Here is a 20,043-nt window from a genome sequence, read left to right on the forward strand (position 1 = left end):
CAATGATAATATGCACGTTAAGGTGTAAATAAATGTATATTTATTACAAAATTTATTATATAGATTTTTATAATAAAAAAAAATTATTCTTGACATTGCATAAATAAAGAATAGTTTAACACTAACCAGATACGTATTAATATTCGATAAATATTTATTGATAAATATTCTGTTTGTTATTAATAATATATCTGTTAAAATGTAATTTAAATTTTTGTGTAATTAATTAATATTGATAAGAATAAATTTTTTTTTATAAAACATATTTTTTTAAATATTATATTGCAAATAGGAATACTAAATATAATAATATTACTTTGATCATTATACATTAAGCAAAAGCGAAAAATTATCTTTTTATTACATACATATCATAAATAGTTAGTAATAACAAGATTTATAACAATAAATCTTTATTTTCAAACATCGATATAATTGATTACGATAATATTGACTCAGAACATAATAAAATATGTATATATAAAATTATATATATCCATAAAATTTTTACCGTTCTCAAACAGTAATTTTTCTTGTGAAGATGAGAAAAATATAGCAAAATAATTTTATAGACTTCATTCATAAGTGGATCAAGTTATTCAATGAATGCAATAAACTGATCCATTTAAAAAGAGCCATTTAAATATGACAATATTATATGTTTTAATAAAACATGCGCATTTTTTAAAAAAAATGTCTTAATGTGATGATGAAAATAGACTTAATCTGTAAAGAGATATTGATAATAATGTGCATTTCGTATACAATCCTAACAACAATTTTTTAATGCTATATAATCTATTTAATCATAAAGATAAAAAAATATAATTTTTATTAGAAAATTTCTATATATATCGACATTTTATAACCATTTAAGTTAACACATTTCTCCATTTACACATGATTTAGAAATATTATTTATTTAATTTGTTTCTTATACACATAGTAAATATTTCCACTTAAATGTATACAATTTAATACATGCCTATGTATTATTATAAATTTCAGACATTTATTATAAATATCAGAGTATTTCATTTTATACGTTCTAAATTTATTCATTCGAGGAACAGAACAACGTATTCTCGCCGAAAGGAATAATAAAATAAAAGATGCGAGAAATTTTCAAAACAATTCATAATAGATTTAACAAAAAAGTACCGATATAATCCCGGAGTACCGGCTTTCAAAAATCTCGAGCAAATAATCACCGTAAACAAAATGACTCTCGTAGAAGAAAAGCGAAAGTACATAATACGAGCGACTCGCGTTCAAGGCATTAGAGAGGGACGCAAAGAAGTGAAGTGTGAAGAAACCAAGTGAAGAATTGTTAATCTCGGGTCAACTTAGATATTCAAGAATTGGAAATATGGAAGTAGCTATCCAGCTAGGATTTCCTATTCCACAATATACCAAATGAAACAATATAATTTTTTCGTATTTACTATGTGATTGATATATTTAAGCAACCTTTATTGCGCTTCCCTCAAAGCTTTTAAGTCTGACATTAGAAGCACATAAAAGTAATGGAAACATTGTTCAAATTTCCATTATAAATTGAAGTAACGAGCTTCTCTATTGAAAATATAATACAAGAGCTAAAGTCATAGGCCAAACGGATTTGATAGCCTTGTTAGGATCTATTTATTTTAAACATTTTATTTGATTTAATACAACATTTCCATATTTCGTCTGGAAAAATGTGTTTAGAAATTATAATAAGGAAAAAAGCGCAAATATAAACATTGAAATAACACCAATCAATATTTATGCAATTTTTTTATGTTTCAGCATTGTATTTCTCTTTAATATAAGATAATTAGTTTGGTTATGACCAGAGGTATACTATGCCAATAATTGTTGAGTAGCATATTGAATTTTAAATTTTGAATATTTTTATTGGTATTATTAATATTATTAGTAGTCGACGAATTATATGACAAACATTATATTATGCTTGCTTTACATACTCTAATTTATCCATTGTATAAACATTTCGTATATATAAATACTGAAATGCATGCACATATAACATAAAAATAAATGATATGCATTAATCATATAAATATATTAAAACATAATAAAAATTCTATATATTTATAAATAATATATATATATATATATATATATATTTATATATAATAATATATTTACATAAATTTCAATTAGAACCGTTGTTATAATAGGTATTAAATCATTTTAAACTAATTATTATATACTTATTTGATTATCACTTATACAGATTTATTTTCTTATATTATAATAATTGTTATAAATTGTATTTAGAATGAGAAAATGCGAAGATCTAAAATACCACAATGAAAAAATTTGTTTGATACAAAAATAATGCAATAGTGGAATTTTCATTCCATTCGTGACTTACAAATACTTAAAATATATGTTAAAAGAAATTTTTTTTTAATATTTTGAAAAAATAGTTCGTGTAATTTATATAACCAAGACTTTTCGGAAAGTTTTATATTTTTCTATGCGAAGCGCGTGCGCTATTCTATTGAACGTTTTGTAAAGTTAAAAAGTAGCAAGACAATCAGTTGCACTCGTTGGTACTTACGAAAACTATTTAAAAAGTTCATAAAAGAATTAAAACGATAGCGCAACTAGAATAAAATAGATACCGACTTTACTTTAAAGTAATTCAAAAGTATTACAGAACAATCGATATATAAAAATTATTTATTTATTAATCAACGCTTACTTAGATCATTTTTAATAAATTATCAATATTGAATTATGTATACGTAACTTATGTATATATATATATATATATATTATAAACTATAAAACACAGGCAACATATTAATTTATTTTATTCTTAAATTTTTTTTATTCTTAAAAAAATTGTAAAATTATAATTTATTCCAACCATTTCCAAAATAACAATAAAACTGAAGAATAATAGAATTAACTTCACTATTAGTACAGAATAGCTAAAAAATTTTAAAAGTTTTTATGGTAGAACAAGTTGATGGAAATAGTAATAAATGTTTACAATGAATCGATTAAATCGATAACTAGTTTAAACTTCAGATTAAAATTAAATGTTTTTCTTTATTACTTTTGTAAAATTTTCATTTATATAAAAATTTCAATATAAAGCTAGAAAATATATGTAAATGACATAAAATTTTATTCAAACTAAAGAAAAAAGTGAAAGATATATATTAATATACATACACTAGCGAAGCATATTTAATAAGAGAAATAGACCAAGAAAGATAAATAATTATAAAATATTATGTATTTAAATTATTTATTCATTTTATTATACCCTTCATAGAATCTATCTTAATATAAGTATTATTACCTGTATGTCCTAAATTATATTATACACATACAAGTACACTTTTATTCTATAAAGAGCAATAATATGAAATATATTATTAACTAAATTAAAAACAAAGTCATTTCATAATAATTAATTAATGTAATAATTAATGTAATAATTATAAATGTAATATATATATATATATATAATAAATCAATGAGATTCATAGAATTTGTTGTAATTGTTATATAGAAACTATAATTTATATATATTAAAAAGTCTCGAAGAAGTTTGCATTGATAAAATTAATTACTTAACTAAATGACTACTTCATTGGGTGTGAGTTATTATATTAATATGCAAGTCATGTATTATAAAAATTGTTTTCAATACTGTTTATAATCGGAATACATAATGAATAATTAATTAAATTAATAATTTTTATATTGCAAATTGATTACATTACTCACAATCATCTATAAAATAAACAACATATGAATCTATATTTTATTTTCTATTTAATCACGATAATTAAAAAATTTATCGAAATAATTATATGAATAAACTAAATAAAATCATATCATATACTTTAATTTTATTAAGAATAATGTCTTATAAAATTTATTATTTCTAAATATACTATAAAGAAATTTATTTATGCAACATAAATACAAAAGACGGGTTGACCTAATTAAATATTATTCTCTAATTATGTATCTAAAATTGTTCATTATTGTAAATATTATTGTAAATATTGACAAATAATTAATTGCTTCAGTGAATTTAATAGAATATTAGATAATAGTAACTTCACTGTAGTTATTTTTGTATTTTTTTATATTGTTTTTACCTTACAGTGACCATAAATTAATTTAAAGAGTATTAATATAAAGGACTTAACTATGTTTAAATCGTGCAACGCCGCGTCGATGATACAAAAAATACAAGAGGAATGTATAGCTCAAAGAGAGATAGTCAATTTCTTTTTTTAATCAAAATTCACATTGACCGTCAAGTAGCAGCACTAGCTGAATACGAACAATTTATCAGACTTAACGATGTTCATTGTCCGGGCCACAGACGTATATGTACCGTCGAAATATGCTGGAGTTTTAAAAAGAAACGGACAGGAAGTTCAGCCGCCGTACTTCCCTCCCCTCGACGGATTCTGTGAAAAATGGCACGCGTCATTGAAAGAGAAGCGAACAATCTCTGTATATAATTTGTAATGCGTTGCATGTTTAAACAAAAAAAAATGCTACAAGGAAGAATCGAAAAGTTCGACCGATCAACAATAGTGGTCAGGTACACACAATACCAAATGTTTAAGTGCTCGACTTCTGGTAATTTTTTTACCTTTCTTCCGTGACCTCACCACAACTGCCGCAACCTTCCGAGCTTCGGAGAACATTCGGAATGCGCTCCGTTAACCATTTACTGCATATATTCTGTACACTGTCAATTACTTGGCGAATTACATACACACACACACACACACACACACACACACACACACACACACAAAACAATTCTTCTATTTAATGCAACATATTTTCATAATATAAAAATTTTAACATTAATCTACGTGTACAAGTTTCTTGAAAAACATTTTTTTATACTAATTAGTATATCGATATTATATCGATTAAATGTTTACAACGCATATCTAAAATGTAATAAAAATAATAGTGACAACTTTAACGGACACAAACAAATAACAATTATACATTAATAACAACAATAACAATAACAATAACAATAACAGCAACAACAACAACAATAATAATAATGATATTATCAATATTTGAGATATATATTCTTACTTCGTTTCAGTCATTGTACCGAAAAAGCAAATAGAATCGAATCGAATGGTTAAGTTATATACTCTACAAATAACATTCCTTTGGCAGAGAACTAATTTACATGAACGCGTGACTTTTTTCACTTTGCAGAGTCCAACGCCTCCTCAATACGTCTTCTGGTATCACAATAACCGAATGATAAACTACGACACGACGAGGGGTAGTGTAACCGTACAAACCGATCCAGGACCAACACAGAGTCGACTTACTATTCGCCATGCAGTAGAATCGGACACGGGTAATTACACGTGCAGTGCTTCGAACACTAAGCCTGCATCAATATACGTTTTTGTCACAGAAGGCAAGTACTATGACTTTTTTCATTTTTATTTTAATAATCTCTATGTTCCAATATACACTTTTCCCTTTTGTTTTCTATATTCATGCCATTTCTATATATCGTAAGAGAAGTTTAATTATTATTTCTATTATACATATTAAAAAAGGATATAATAATAGTAATAATAATAATTATTATTATTATTATGATGATGATAATGATGATGATGATGATGATGATGATGATGATGATAATGATGATGATGATGATAATGATGATGATGATGATAATGATGATGATGATGATAATGATGATGATGATGATAATGATGATGATGATGATAATGATGATGATGATGATAATGATGATGATAATGATGATGATAATGATAATGATGATAATGATGATAATGATAATAATATTGCCAAGTAAGCATAGAAAGTTTGTCCATTGGATATTTCATTTCTCATTTTATTTCAACGTTATTAAATATTTATATCGATCAATAATATTATTCTGGAAATATATTGACAACGATAGCGGCTATAGAAAAATAAATAACAAATTGCATCCGTTTTATAATATGGATATAAAAAATATCATAACTTAATGTTACTTAAATTTTCAAATATACGACTATTCATGTATAGTTTTGTAATGTATAAACCGTATGTGCATAGTATAATGTAAGAGAGCTTATTTCATAATTTATTTTATTTATTTTAAGCTTAATTAAAACGATTAATCTGTCTTTATTTTGAATAATATGAAATTGTAACAAATTCAATTTCATTCGTAAAATCGAAAAACTTTTACCATTGATCTTTAAATCAGTCAATTAAAAAACTTACAAATACATTTCTTTTCGCAACAATTTATCTTTTATTCAAATTTTGACTGAATAAATGTTGATCATAATATATATTGCTCATCTACAACAAAGCTTATCGTTAATTTTCAATAAGCTTTTGATAATTACATATTTACATATCTATATTTACTTTAATGTCGATAAATGCACAAATTAATTTTATTGCTTTAATATTTCGTAGATTAAAATAATATTTTACGAAGTAATTTCTTAACAATATTAAAATGTTAAGTATAATCATCTTATCGATTTTATCATTGTGTATAGTATGATATATACTTTTGCGAAACTTGAAAATGCTCAGTACGTAGAATAGAGATTAATTAAATGCATTAATTATAATAATAAGTTGCGTTGGTAATATTATACAAGCGTTCGGTTTTTTATTCGTAAAAATTATGTAATCAATAGTACAACATTCGAAGAAAAATATTCATTAAATCCCTAAATTGCATTGCGTATATACTATATTTCTTGTTAAAATTTAAAAATATATTTTTGTATAAATTAATAGTCCCATATATCGTAAGAGAAAAATTTTCAAATTTTTTTATTTATAGCTAATTGATATCAAGACTTTTTCAACAGTTTGTCAATATTAAAATATGATAAACACACACACACACACACACACACACACACACACACACAGAAAAGTCAATAATTGGAAGTTTTTAAAAATTTTCGTACGTTTTATAAAATAATTTATTTACACTGGAGATAAGTTATTCTGTTCATTCGAAAGACTAAAAAAGAAGCGTGTAGGTATAAAAGAATAAAAAAAAAAGAAAAAAAAACTAAAAAGAATCAAGTAGGTAATCAAGAAGCAAAAGCTAAAAAAAAAAACAAAATAAGGGAAATGTCTATGTTTTGTTTAATTTCTTAGATGATTAGGATATCATATCACAAGATATATTTCACTCACCAACTTAAACTCATCCATCAGCATTCAGTCTTCCACTTTCTATCCTTTTCTTTTTATTCTCTCTTTTGTTCTCCCTGTCTCTCTGTTTCATTTGTCGAATTTCTCGCACATAGAAACACTTGATATAATTTATCGAAAATAATGTAATAATTATGCCGCTAATTTATATATACACGTGTATGCAGATATAATATTTATTTATCATAAAGCGTATATTGAAACGACATACCGTAAAAATTTTATAAGTTTAATAGCCGTAATAGGAAACTTTGAGAACACAAGTAAACACATTAGCGATCGTAAATACATCAGTAGTTACTCATATCAACAGTACCACCAAAACAATTACTATTCTTTTTCCAAAATTAATCTTTGCCATGAAAATCGTGTTATGCAAAAATACAGACAGTAGTAGTTTGAGAAAAATTTTAAAAAGCATGCACCAACGATAAAAAGAGGGAGAATTATTACCTAAGAAATGGTTGAATATTAAAAAAGATGAGCATGAAAAAATAAAATGCAAAGGTACTTGAATGGAAAGAAATAAAAAGAATAGAGAAACGAAAAAATTAAATTAACACAACTACAAAAAAGTCTGACAAAATTATAACAATCAAAAAATTTACTATCAAAGAAAATGAACAATGAAAAGCAAGTGTTACGAATTTCAATTACATAACACCAAAGAAATTTATTTTTTAAATTGTATGAAATTATATAATATATGCTTAGTAAAATATTTGAAAAATAAATAATAAATTGTATTGTGTAAGAAAATTTTCGTACTTATTATATGAAATTACATTAAATCAAATGCCTATTTCTATTAAGCCACTATTATTTGTATAAACAAAGTTACTTAGAATTATTAATTATATTATTTAAAAACAAAAACAAAAAAAAAATGAAACTCAATTTATACACATGATTAATACATTTTTGTTCGAGCAACGACATTTTATTTCAAAAATCAAATCAATTAAATACAATTGAATAAATATCAATTACGTTCTAATATCATTTTCTCGTTAATTATGTAAAAATAACAAGTTAGTTAAAGATAATTTCTAATATCACTTGTAAATTGAATACATACAAAATTACTAAATTAGTCTAATTCAAACGATAATTTGTAAAACATAATCAAATAAAAATTTCTACTTCTAACTCTATGAATTGAATACTGATTACATATTAACACTTTTTAAGTGTCAATTTATTTATTTATTATATTGCAAAACTGTGAAAACTTTTAAAACATGGAATTATATTCTCAATATTAGTTTAATATTACTTTAGCAAATCTTCTAGAGAAATGATTAGGCTACTAGATTACAAGAATTTATTAATGATATTGTTTATTAATAATATATATTAAGTTCATAAATTATATACAGTGATTTAATTTTATTATCATTTCTGTTGGACAAATAAAACAAATTTTTACATTAACTTATTATAAATATATTTATATCCAATTCTATTTATAGTTTTTACAAAAAACAATTTCTATTTTATATCGGACTCCAAATTATCAAATATACTTGTCATCAACGTAAATTCATGTTAGTTATTCTTAACTTAGTTAGTTAACACGAATGATTAATACTCTATAAGTAAAATATAAATAATATTCTTGCACGCCCATACGGTCTCTCGTATCACTTATGTTTTATAATAATTTATTCATAATGATCATAATTAATTGCAAATGCATATAATAAAAGACCGTAAAAATGGAGGTAAGATAATTACAGAAAATTAAACAATGAACCCATGGATTACGTCTTATTTATACTATTTCTTTAATTACATATTTTTATCTTGTAAACCTGTTCGCATAAAGTGAAGTGAAAAATATTAAATGTTATACTCTTCAATTATGCTTACACACGCGCGCGCAGGCGCGCACACATACGCACACACTAATTAAAATATAATATTTTTTAGATTATGGAAAAGGCATCTTATCTTATTTGAAAAATTGAAAATGATATGTTTCTATATTATAAAAGTTAATTATCAAAACATTCGAGAATGCTAATCATTAAAAATGTTATAAGAACTCGTCGCATAATTCACAAGAAGTATTATATAAGCAAAAAATGGCAATAAATTTGAAAATATTATAAATGGAAATTTTATGTTATAGCAAAAAATGTAATTATTTATTTCCATAAGCAATTGATATTCTTGTGTTAAAATTTTCAATTAAAAAAATTTATCCCTGTTCATAGAAATAATATTCTATAAATTTTGAGTTATTGTATATTTTTATTATTATTCAAATTAAAAGGAAATATTTTCAATAAAACTATTTACATAATTGAAACTACTACTTTTAGTATTTGTAAGATATTGATTGTTTTTCAAAAATTATTCACATGATACGTCACAGAAAATCTCAAATATTATGTATGAATGATGAGAATGAAAGTTGAATATTTTTATTAGCTGCTGCATTCAAACAGGCCTTAACTATAATTACAATAATGCTATACGTAATCGTAACTAATTGGTCTTTAATACTGCATTACTCGTTAGTCTTTAAGAACTAATGCCATTTACAAATAATCATGATCTGTAAAAGAGCCTCGTATCGCATATTAATAGTCTATTCTACTTTGGTTATAGTTCACCATGTTTTTTCCTTACATTTTATGTCTTTCCTCCATTAAGAATTTTAGCTTTATTGCCCAAAAATTCATCCCAATTCTCAAATTATTTTTAAAACGAACTTCTTCGTATCTTACACCTTGAAGGTTGAATCAATCGAGGCTTGAATTCGAGTAAAATTACATTTTCTTTTCATTTACATTCATGTGAATATCTATTTGCAGTTTAGGTTTATTCATTTTATTATACGTGTTAACGGTAACTCTTGCAACTTAGCAAATCCCGGATTATTTCGCGATTAAGTCTTTACATTGAATAATTTTGTTTTATTAAATCGTTACTTATCAGAAAGTCATTATTGAATAATTATGTAAAAATTAATTAATAAATGAGACAAAAGACCAGTACCAAAGTCAATAATTCGTATCTCCTAAAATCTTTAAATCATGAAAGAAAAAAATTTCAGAAAACCAAAAATAATTTTATATTAAATAATGTGTGGTATATTTTAAGAGATACTCGTCTTAAAATTGCACGCAAGTTGCTGACATCTCAAAATTAATCTTACCGATTGAACCCGGATAAATCACATATATAATTATAAGAAAACAAACATAATAAATAAATTAATGAATAAATAAATAAATAAATTACCACCTAAAAACTTGTGTACTGCGGAAATACGTTTGGCCTCGCCCATCGCGCATGCGCATGTTCAACCACCTTGAATACACAAAGCCGATCCGTGGCTACGCCTATCAAAAAGGAGTATAATTAAATTTCGTAACGTACATAAAACATCCTTTTTACAATAGTGATAAATATATTATTTAACGCATTGGACATTACGCAATAAAATCTCACCATGAGCTTTTCAATTGCGGTTTTCAATTAATAAAATAGCGCCATGTACTGCCTTTGCATTTTATATGCCGATTAAGCACTTACAGCATTTAATCGCAGTACGATTTTTATTACGGTTCACCAATTTTCTTGTACACATAATAAATATTAAAGCTGATACCAGCTAAATTATAGCGGCTGAGTTTTGTATTTTATAATAAATGCAAATAATTTATACAGAATATACAGATACCACTGCTTGACTATTAATCTATTCATCGCATTATCTTTACAACATATATATATATATATATATATATATTCGACGAAAACATGTAGTTAAATGGATTTGTTTAAAACTCAACAAAAGATACTTATTTATTACATATTTATAAACATATATAAAAAATATAGGTAAAAAGATACTATTATTTATTTCAAGTTTCATAATTGCGATCTCGTTTATTTTTAATGCTTCATAAAACATAATATTAGAAGTATTTTCAAAAATTCCAAACTTCGGTTAATACATATTGAACGAAAAATAAAAAAGATGATTATATTTTTTATTGCTTTATTAATCGTATAAATATATTTTAAAAATTCGAGATATTTAAAAAAAAAAAAATGAAAATAAACATGCTATTCGTAACGATTTGAGAATATTTTCTAATATTATTTTAGGTAAAAGAGTAATTGAAAACAACAATTTTTTTATGAATAAGTTTCAAGCAATATTCAATTATTAATAATATTCAGGACAATTACTTTATGTTCAAGTACGTAATAATGAAGTATACAATAATACTAACATACCCTTTTTAATTTGCAATATAAAACTTTTATTAAATTAGTATTATATTAAAGTCTCAACCAGACTTTTATACAAACTTTTTATTAATTTACAAAATAAGCTTTTGAATTTATTTATTCTACAGCGCTTATATTAAATTCAACAATTATTTCATTTAATGTAAAATATAGAGTTTTTTTTTAATATTTTCCTTTTTAAGACTCATTTTGAGTTCAATTGTTTACCGTAGTACTATATTAATCTGTCAACATAGTATTAAAATTGAATATATTATTGTATAAAAAAATTGAATAGAATTATCTTATCATGTTTAGCTTATAATTATAAAAATTTTTACTTAAAAAACATTTGTAGAATAATTCATATTACACTCAATGATAATAAACCGTATTATTTTAAAATGTATTCACTAATAAAATTCGTGTTTTACGTTAGACAAGAAAAATCATTTAATACTATTCAATGGAGTATTTATTAATATAATTTCGTTCCTCAAGATGCTAATTACTTTTTCAAATAAATTCATTATACATGAACAAATGTTCTTTAATAAATTATATCTTATAATATTTTCATAATTTAAACGATTATTTATTATAATTCAGTAGATTAAAACAAAAGTTTTTTATTATAATTTATTATAATTGAATAGTTTGCCGATTAAATAATTAGTTATTCTGAAATCATAAAAGATTATTTTAAATTAAATATTTTTTGCAGTTTAAAATACTATTATGAATAAAATACTAAATGAACTCTTCCTCAATTTAAGTAACAGTTTTTATTTATATAAAGTTGAATGTAATAATAACAAATTTAAATTGTATTTATAATGAAAACATGAGTTGTAATAATTTTCGAAGAGATAATTAAGAGAACAAAAGGCTTAAGTGACGCTAAAGACTTCTCAAAATGTTTCTGCTTAATTCTTCTTTCTTTGATTATTCTTTTTTTTCCCCCCCCCCCACACACACACACACACACACACACACACACACACACATTATAAGTAACCTCGCTAACCTCCACCCTTTTTCCATTATTTCTATTCCCATAGCCTCACATTATTTATCGACCAACCAAACATAATAAGCTTGAACGTAAATTTGATTCAAATCAACCGCTTTATTAATATAGACTGAAAGCACATTTGTAATTGATCTTTGCGAACGTATCAATTCTAAATGCTGATAATCAAACTGTGGATAACAAATGAAGGAGCAATCTGTGGCATCCGAAAACAAAGTTTCGAAATCCCATTTTCCGAACAGGCTAGCTTTAAAGCCCTACTGCATGATGAAGAGCAGCTCGACACTTGCACTTCCTGAATCCGAGCTCTTCTGCTTCCTCTTCGCTTCCCTCCCCCCGCCGCAACCTTTCACCGAGCACTCGAATCCATCTCGCGAATCAGCTAACTCTGATATTTCTCGAGTTGTTCAGAAAATCGAGAGGTTAAATGAGACGGAATCAGGATGAAGAGAGAAAGAGAGAGAGAGAGAGAGAGAGAGAGAGAGATAGAGATATTAATATGTAACGAAATAAATTTAAAACGGACAAAAGACAAATACAGATAATTAAATATAGAAAACAAAAATTACTGCTTTTTAATACTGATTACTTAAAAAAAAAAAAAAAAAAAAAAAAAAAAAAGGAAAAAAAAAAATCAAAATCAGATAAATGTTTAAATTATAAAATAACTTATAATTTTCATTTACTCGAAATCAATACATTTTAAATCTAAACATTCCTAACTTTATGTTTATCCTTTTAAATACATTCGTTAACTTAATGTAATAGATTTTCACAAAATATGATAACTTGAATTTTTAAATTTAATTATAATTCTAAATATGATTATAATGCAATCGTATTATTTTGATTTTTAAGAAGAATTTTCTTGTAAAAAGCATTAGCATATATTCCACGTATAAAAGTATAAAATTCACCATCATTGATTTGATACTTAAATATTTATAATCGCATTCTTGGTTAAATAGCGATAAATATTTTAACGTAGTTTGAAAGATAATTCTGAAGTAAAATATAAATGTTTTAATAGAGTTCATATGTATGGAATAAAAATATATAAATATAGTAAAGTAATTGCAAGAAAAAAAAATGATATATAAAATGTTACTATAATGATAAAGAAAGAAAACGAAAGTAATGTCAAGTGCCCGTAATAAAAATGAAAGGGAAAAAGGAAAGGTTGTCTGAAGATTGCTGTACAGCTCCGAACGTGAAAACTCGTTGAAAATTCGAATTGTCGAGGCAACAAAGCTCGAGAAGTTAGGCAATTCAAAGCATAATCGCATTACAGAATTCAGGTGAATTGAAATTCAAATTGTCCGTGTTTAACTATCATTTACCGATAACAACAAAAGAAATACTTAACGTACAAAACCAATCGGAAAAATTTTCAACACCCACTTATTTCTCCGATGCTCTATTTCTCTTGGAATATAGTTTTTTCTATACAAGTCTAGATATACAATCTCCAGTCCTTATCCACTCGAATATTCGCCGATGATAAAATGTTGAACAATACGAATAATTGCCAACCTTTATGTGAAGATAAGTTTGAGTTCTTACACGCTATATGGATTTGGGAAAAAATAATCCATAACTGCATTTGAATAGATTGTGAATAGATATTACTATTTTTTAAGAATTTCATTTCCTATACAAAATATTTACATTAAATATTTTATTTAGAATTTTTATCGTTCTATTAATATATTTTCATTATGATGATATTTAATATAGAAATGTAAATGTTCATTCATAATGAAATAATTTCCAAATAAATATGACACGCGCTTCAACAAAAATTTATCCAATAATATATTCAATATAAATTTTTAAATAATATAAAAAATTATATCCAATCTCGCCTTCTACCATATAATTAAATATTTCATAAAATACAATGTTAAATTGTAATATTAAAACTTGTCAAAATATTTACATAAAATGTATTGAAAAGTTTAATAATTGTGAAATATTTTCAATGCTTTTTAAACAATGAAATATGAATGAAATAATTTATAAATTTTGTATATAATGATGCAAGCTTTACATTACTAAGTTGAGCTAAAAGTTATAAGTGCTGAATATATGATATAGCTTAAGCGACAAAACTTTGATAATAGAAGGGAAGATTAGTCAAGATGCTGAATAACCTAGCTTGTTACACTTATTAATAAAGAAAAGTTTCTTTGCGCCATTAATAATTGGCAAAATAGCTTCGTGCAGTTATCTATTAATAAAGCAAGCCTGCCATGTAAGTTGAAAAAGAACAAATATCGGCTCTTGTATAATTCCGATAAAAAAAAAAAATAAATAAATAAATACCACGTCGATAGTGTGTAACTAAATCTAAAATTGGATGTCCTGAAAAGCCAGTGACCGCGCACTGTACGTAAAAAGAAAAGCGAGCTAGCGAATAGTTGCAAGTGCAACAGAACGTGAGAAAAAGAAAAGCAATATATTTAATTATCAATATATTTAACTTCAATATATTTAATATTTCTATTTTATTGTGTCAGGGGATAAAATGGCGGCGATATTGCGCCGCAAAACGTCGGACGCATCCCGGTGTTCGACAAGTACTTCGCTCTTGGCGCTGCTGCCCCTGCAGGTTCTCTTGCTGAGCCTCAGGTCTCGATAAACCTTGTCGTGGCGTCGTCGCCATACCAGTGGACGCCAACCTGACCTACCATCTAGAGAAGGCCAAAGGATTCAGCCTTTACACATACAGCCTAAACACACACCCACACGAGCAATACACACCAAAAAATGTGTCCACTCGATTAAATACGTTGTTTGAAATTATTCTCGTTAAATACGAGCAACATTATTATTACTGGCCATCGCTCAGACTATGTATATTGCGTTTTGCGCCTTTTTATCCAATGTATCCGGGGCTGGTTTTTTTTTTACTATTGTTTTTTGTTTTTTGTTTATTTCTTTGGGGCGGGGGTGGGGGAGGGGGAGGGGGCGAGGGAAATGTGAGAGGATTGAACAAGAAAATTGTGTACGTTAAGCATTATGATGTATCATACGCACATACACACTCTAATTGACAAACAAGAGAACAGAAGGAAAGTGGGGCGAGAGAAAAAAATAAAACAAGCACATCCAGTAAAAAATGAAAGAAAGAACACGTGTGTAAGAGCAATAGAAGAATGCAAAAATATACTCTAGTATATAGGCCAAAGAAAAAGCGTCAGCTATTTAAAAGCACAGCTATCGATATGCGGTATTATTAGAGATTCGAGCTAGGCACAATGTCACATATATTGCTCTTAAAATTTCCTTTTGTCACATTGAATATACTGTACTTTCAAAGCGTTATATTGGTAAATCAAAATATTTTATTTACTGCTATTCCAATATGTGAAAATACAATTAATAATAAAGTTACAGTCGACATTCTATTATAAAATTTTTGTTCTAGCATTTTATAATTAATTTTATGTAACTATTTCTTATAAAAATTGTTGTACAATTTGAGACGATGTCTAAAAATATATTCAATACATTCACGATGCCAACTTCTGTTTCAAATATTCAATATAAATAGAGATTTATTTTGAATAGTTTTTAATAATACAAATCTAGCCATAAATTCTTCATTGTTATCTAATAATCTTTTGTATATTTATTTAATTATTTAATATTATGTATATATTACATTATTAATTAATTACGAAATTTTTATTTCAAACTAAAAAAAAATTATATTTTACATATTTTTTAATGAACATTTGATGTAACTCGATAGTTCGTCTAATTATTAATATTATTCATTTGATTTGATTTGTAAGAAATATTACTAAAATTACTTAAAAAATAATGCATTCATACATATTAAAAATCAAAATTATAAAGATCATTAAAATACAACGAGTTCATTTTAACACTTATTTTACAATATTAAAATTTACGTCTATATCTATCAAAAACTTATAAATAAATCTTATATATAATATATGAATTCTGTTTTAATAACAACAAACCGTATTTAGTTAGGTAATTGGTTTTATTCAATAAAAATAGCTGACTAATATAAAGCTTGAATTATAAAAGTCATTGTGCGAAAAAAAAATGAATATGAAATAAGAAAAGAAGAGAATATGTGTGATAAAACAATACTGGAAATCTTAGTTGCGCGAGAGAGAGAGAGAGAGAGAGAGAGTAAGAGCGGAAATCAAGTGACGAAGGCTCGTATGAAAATAGTTTGTATTAATTCTGTAAAAGATTACACAATTGCCTGTTTTTAATCACTTTAAAGTATAATAGGCACAATTGACCAGCATAAAGAACCGAAAGCTTCATATAATTTAATTTATGTAAATATTCTAATTACTTAATTTCATAATGCTGTAACACTGTTTCATTAAATTATACAAAGTCTTCTACATTTTTTTCGTTTTTATGACACAAAGAGTAAAAGTTGGTAAATATATAAAGAGGATAAGGAAGAAAGAGAACTGGTTATCATCTTTTATACACCTTTCAAGATTCCTTAGTACTTGGAAGTCTTTATTACCCCCTACTCTATTCCCTGATTTACTTTAACCAAAAATTAATTGTGATCGACAATTAAAGGTAAGCTATTCGTAATATATGCAAGTACATATTGTTCTATATTACGTTCTATATACGTTCTATATTCAAATGAATGTCTGATTGAAAAATATTGATAATAATATAAAAGAACATTTTAAATATAATATATATTAATATATAATATAGAAATTAAAAAAAAATTTATTAATATAAAAATATGGAAATAACCATTTGTTGAAATCGTGACATATTTTCACGGACCAATAAAATATTTTATTAAAAATTTTACAATTTTTTTTAATTATTTGTATAATATACAATAAATTATAATTAATAATATAATATTATTAAACCAAAATATTATTTATAAATAATTATACAAAATTAAAGATATTGAAAAAATATATAATATAAAGAACATAATGTTAAAGATTCATAGTCCCTGTTTTTTCATAACTAAATTTGATAAAAGTGAATTCTGTTATTTACTTATATAAACAAATATATTTACTATAAATCATTTGGTGTAATCTAATTGTTGATTAAATAAATTAACGCTTATATTAAACACATTAAAAATTCAAGTTTCAATTATATTAAAAATGAATTTATTAGCTTTTTCTAAATCAATTTTTTGTTTCATTGTTTAAATAAATCAATTAATATGTTACAGAATAGCATAATAAATGTAATGCATATGTGTATACATTTTGTACAAAGTAATCAATCGAGTTAATTTTTTTTTTTTAATTTATCCATTAATATATTGATAAAATTACACATCCTTATTTAAAGTTAAATTTGAATATTATACTTTTTATAAATAACTTTTGTCTTTATAGAATTCACATGCTCAAATATATATATGATAAAATATAATTCCTATTATCTATGTAGCATTTATATACTTAAAGAAATTTCTGATATACAGAGAATACAGTAATTGATTCATATTCTAAATTTAATGAACATGTAATTTAAAATTATACTTTACAAAGATTTTATAAATTAATACTTTTAAAAATTTGATAATGTTAATATCATTTATACATTTCGATATATATATATATATATATATATATATATTAATTGCTATATTTAATTGAAAAAAAATAGTATTAAATTCCAAATAAAATTTTAATGAGATATAATAACAATAAACTACTTAAAAATAATAATAGAATTAAGTTACGTCAGAAACTTAAATGAATTAAATTTATTCTAACATTTTAATTATTATTTATGAAAAAATTGCAATTTGATTAATTAGAAGGTTGAAAAATTAATTGATTTTAGTATACAGTTTCAATGTTCAATTTAACAGATACATAAAGAAAATACAAAACCCTTTGCTATTTCAAAAAAATATTACATTGACCTAATTATTTATGAAAAAAAAAAAAAAATGCTTGAAGTAAAAAACATTATTGTTGCATTACAAAGTTTATAACATTGACATCATTAGTCCTTTTAATAATAGAATCAGTCATGGACTTTTAATAAGCGATAATTATATGCAAGTTCTTTTTTTTGTAATTATAATTGACATATCATATTTTGTATTCATCCACTTATCCGTGGTAACTGCAAGCTCATCAAAAATAATCGTGGATAAAGAAAACATTGTTGGAACAATATTAAACCGATAGAAGTTTAAACTGCAGAATTTTATTGCTTTTTGGAAAATGCGAATCGTCAAGTCAACGCAGATTGCGGGAAACAATAAATAATTTATATTATAAATATCGTAAAAATATAAATACTATAAGAAATTATATTAATTTATTTCTTTCCAAATAAAAATATAATTATGTTAAATAATGCTTTGAATATTAAGAGGATGTCACTTAAAAATATTTTTAAAGTTGAAATTATTTTATTCAATGAATATAATTCATAATATAATTGAATATAAATATACTATTGAAAAGTAATGTTCGCTTTAATTATTTATTCTACTACCATACTTAAACCACTCCTTAGATCTATAAATTACACGCACTCTTTAAAAAATTAAACAAGTGTATAATAAAATAAAATGAGTCATATCAAATATGCCTAAAAAGTAGGTATTTTTAATTCGTTGTATGCAAGATAGAGAAACATATGTGTAAAGAAGACTGTAATAAAACGGAAGAATAGGAAATAGTTGAGTATTTAGAAAATAGCAAAGAAGTGTTAAGAACGAATACATAATAATTTATAAAAAGACTGTAAGTAGTAGAAAAATGAACTTGAAATGAAAATGTTAGTTGTCATTGGAATCGTTGATTGACTATGCAAGCATTGAAAGTTGAAAATGAAGTAAAAACGGACGATATAAAGTAAGAAGATATTTGTTTTTTTAAATATCCTGTAGATATATAGAGTCTTTCTGCAAACAGTTAATTCCTCTTCGACATACACTCTCTGGGCACAGTAATAGAAGTACACACTCGTCATGCTCATGCATTATATATTTTATTTAGAGAATAGCTCATATTATCACTAATCTTTTCATCTGTGCGCGAAAGAACGAGAGCGTAAACAAACTCAGCCATTAATAACAGATCGACGATTTATTTCTCATCGAGTTTTCTCCTTTCTATATCGTCTCTGAGGACTACTTTTATAAGGCATTTTCTGTAGTGTTTTTCTTTTAATTTTTTACATGTATAAAATTTCTCTGTTATAAATGTTAATATGTTCTTCTTACTTAGATTATAAATTTTATAAAAAAAAAAAAAAAAAAAAATTATTAAAATCAACATTGTTTTCGGTACACAGAAAAAAATGAATTAATTTATAGAAAAAACTCGAATAATTATATCCAATAATAAAGATTTTTATTTTTTAATATATTATTAAATATATTATATTATGAATTGAAGTTTGACCACAAACGTAACAAGTGTGATCGTCAAAACATAGATGGTTTTTGCCAAAAAATTTAATAAATTTAAATATTTCTTCGCATATATATGGATATGTGT

At 24.5% G+C, this 20,043-nt stretch overlaps 1 protein-coding gene across 3 annotated transcripts in view; it reads left to right on the plus strand.

Annotated features, from left to right (window-relative positions):
• dpr12 (defective proboscis extension response 12) overlaps positions 1 to 15,320 on the plus strand; it is a 140,102-nt gene extending 124,782 nt beyond the window's left edge. For all 3 annotated transcript variants that reach the window (XM_011495989.1, XM_011495990.1, XM_011495991.1), the window contains exons 6-7: positions 5,239 to 5,449; positions 15,046 to 15,320. In XM_011495989.1, the coding sequence (XP_011494291.1) occupies positions 5,239 to 5,449; positions 15,046 to 15,167 (333 nt within the window). In that variant the 3' untranslated portion in view covers positions 15,168 to 15,320. The remainder of the gene's footprint in view (positions 1 to 5,238; positions 5,450 to 15,045) is intronic.
• The last annotated feature ends 4,723 nt before the right edge of the window (positions 15,321 to 20,043 follow it).

The sequence above is a fragment of the Ceratosolen solmsi genome, unplaced genomic scaffold, assembly GCF_000503995.2.
Source record: "Ceratosolen solmsi marchali unplaced genomic scaffold, CerSol_1.0 scaffold11, whole genome shotgun sequence".
Classification (NCBI taxonomy): Eukaryota; Metazoa; Arthropoda; class Insecta; order Hymenoptera; family Agaonidae; genus Ceratosolen; species Ceratosolen solmsi.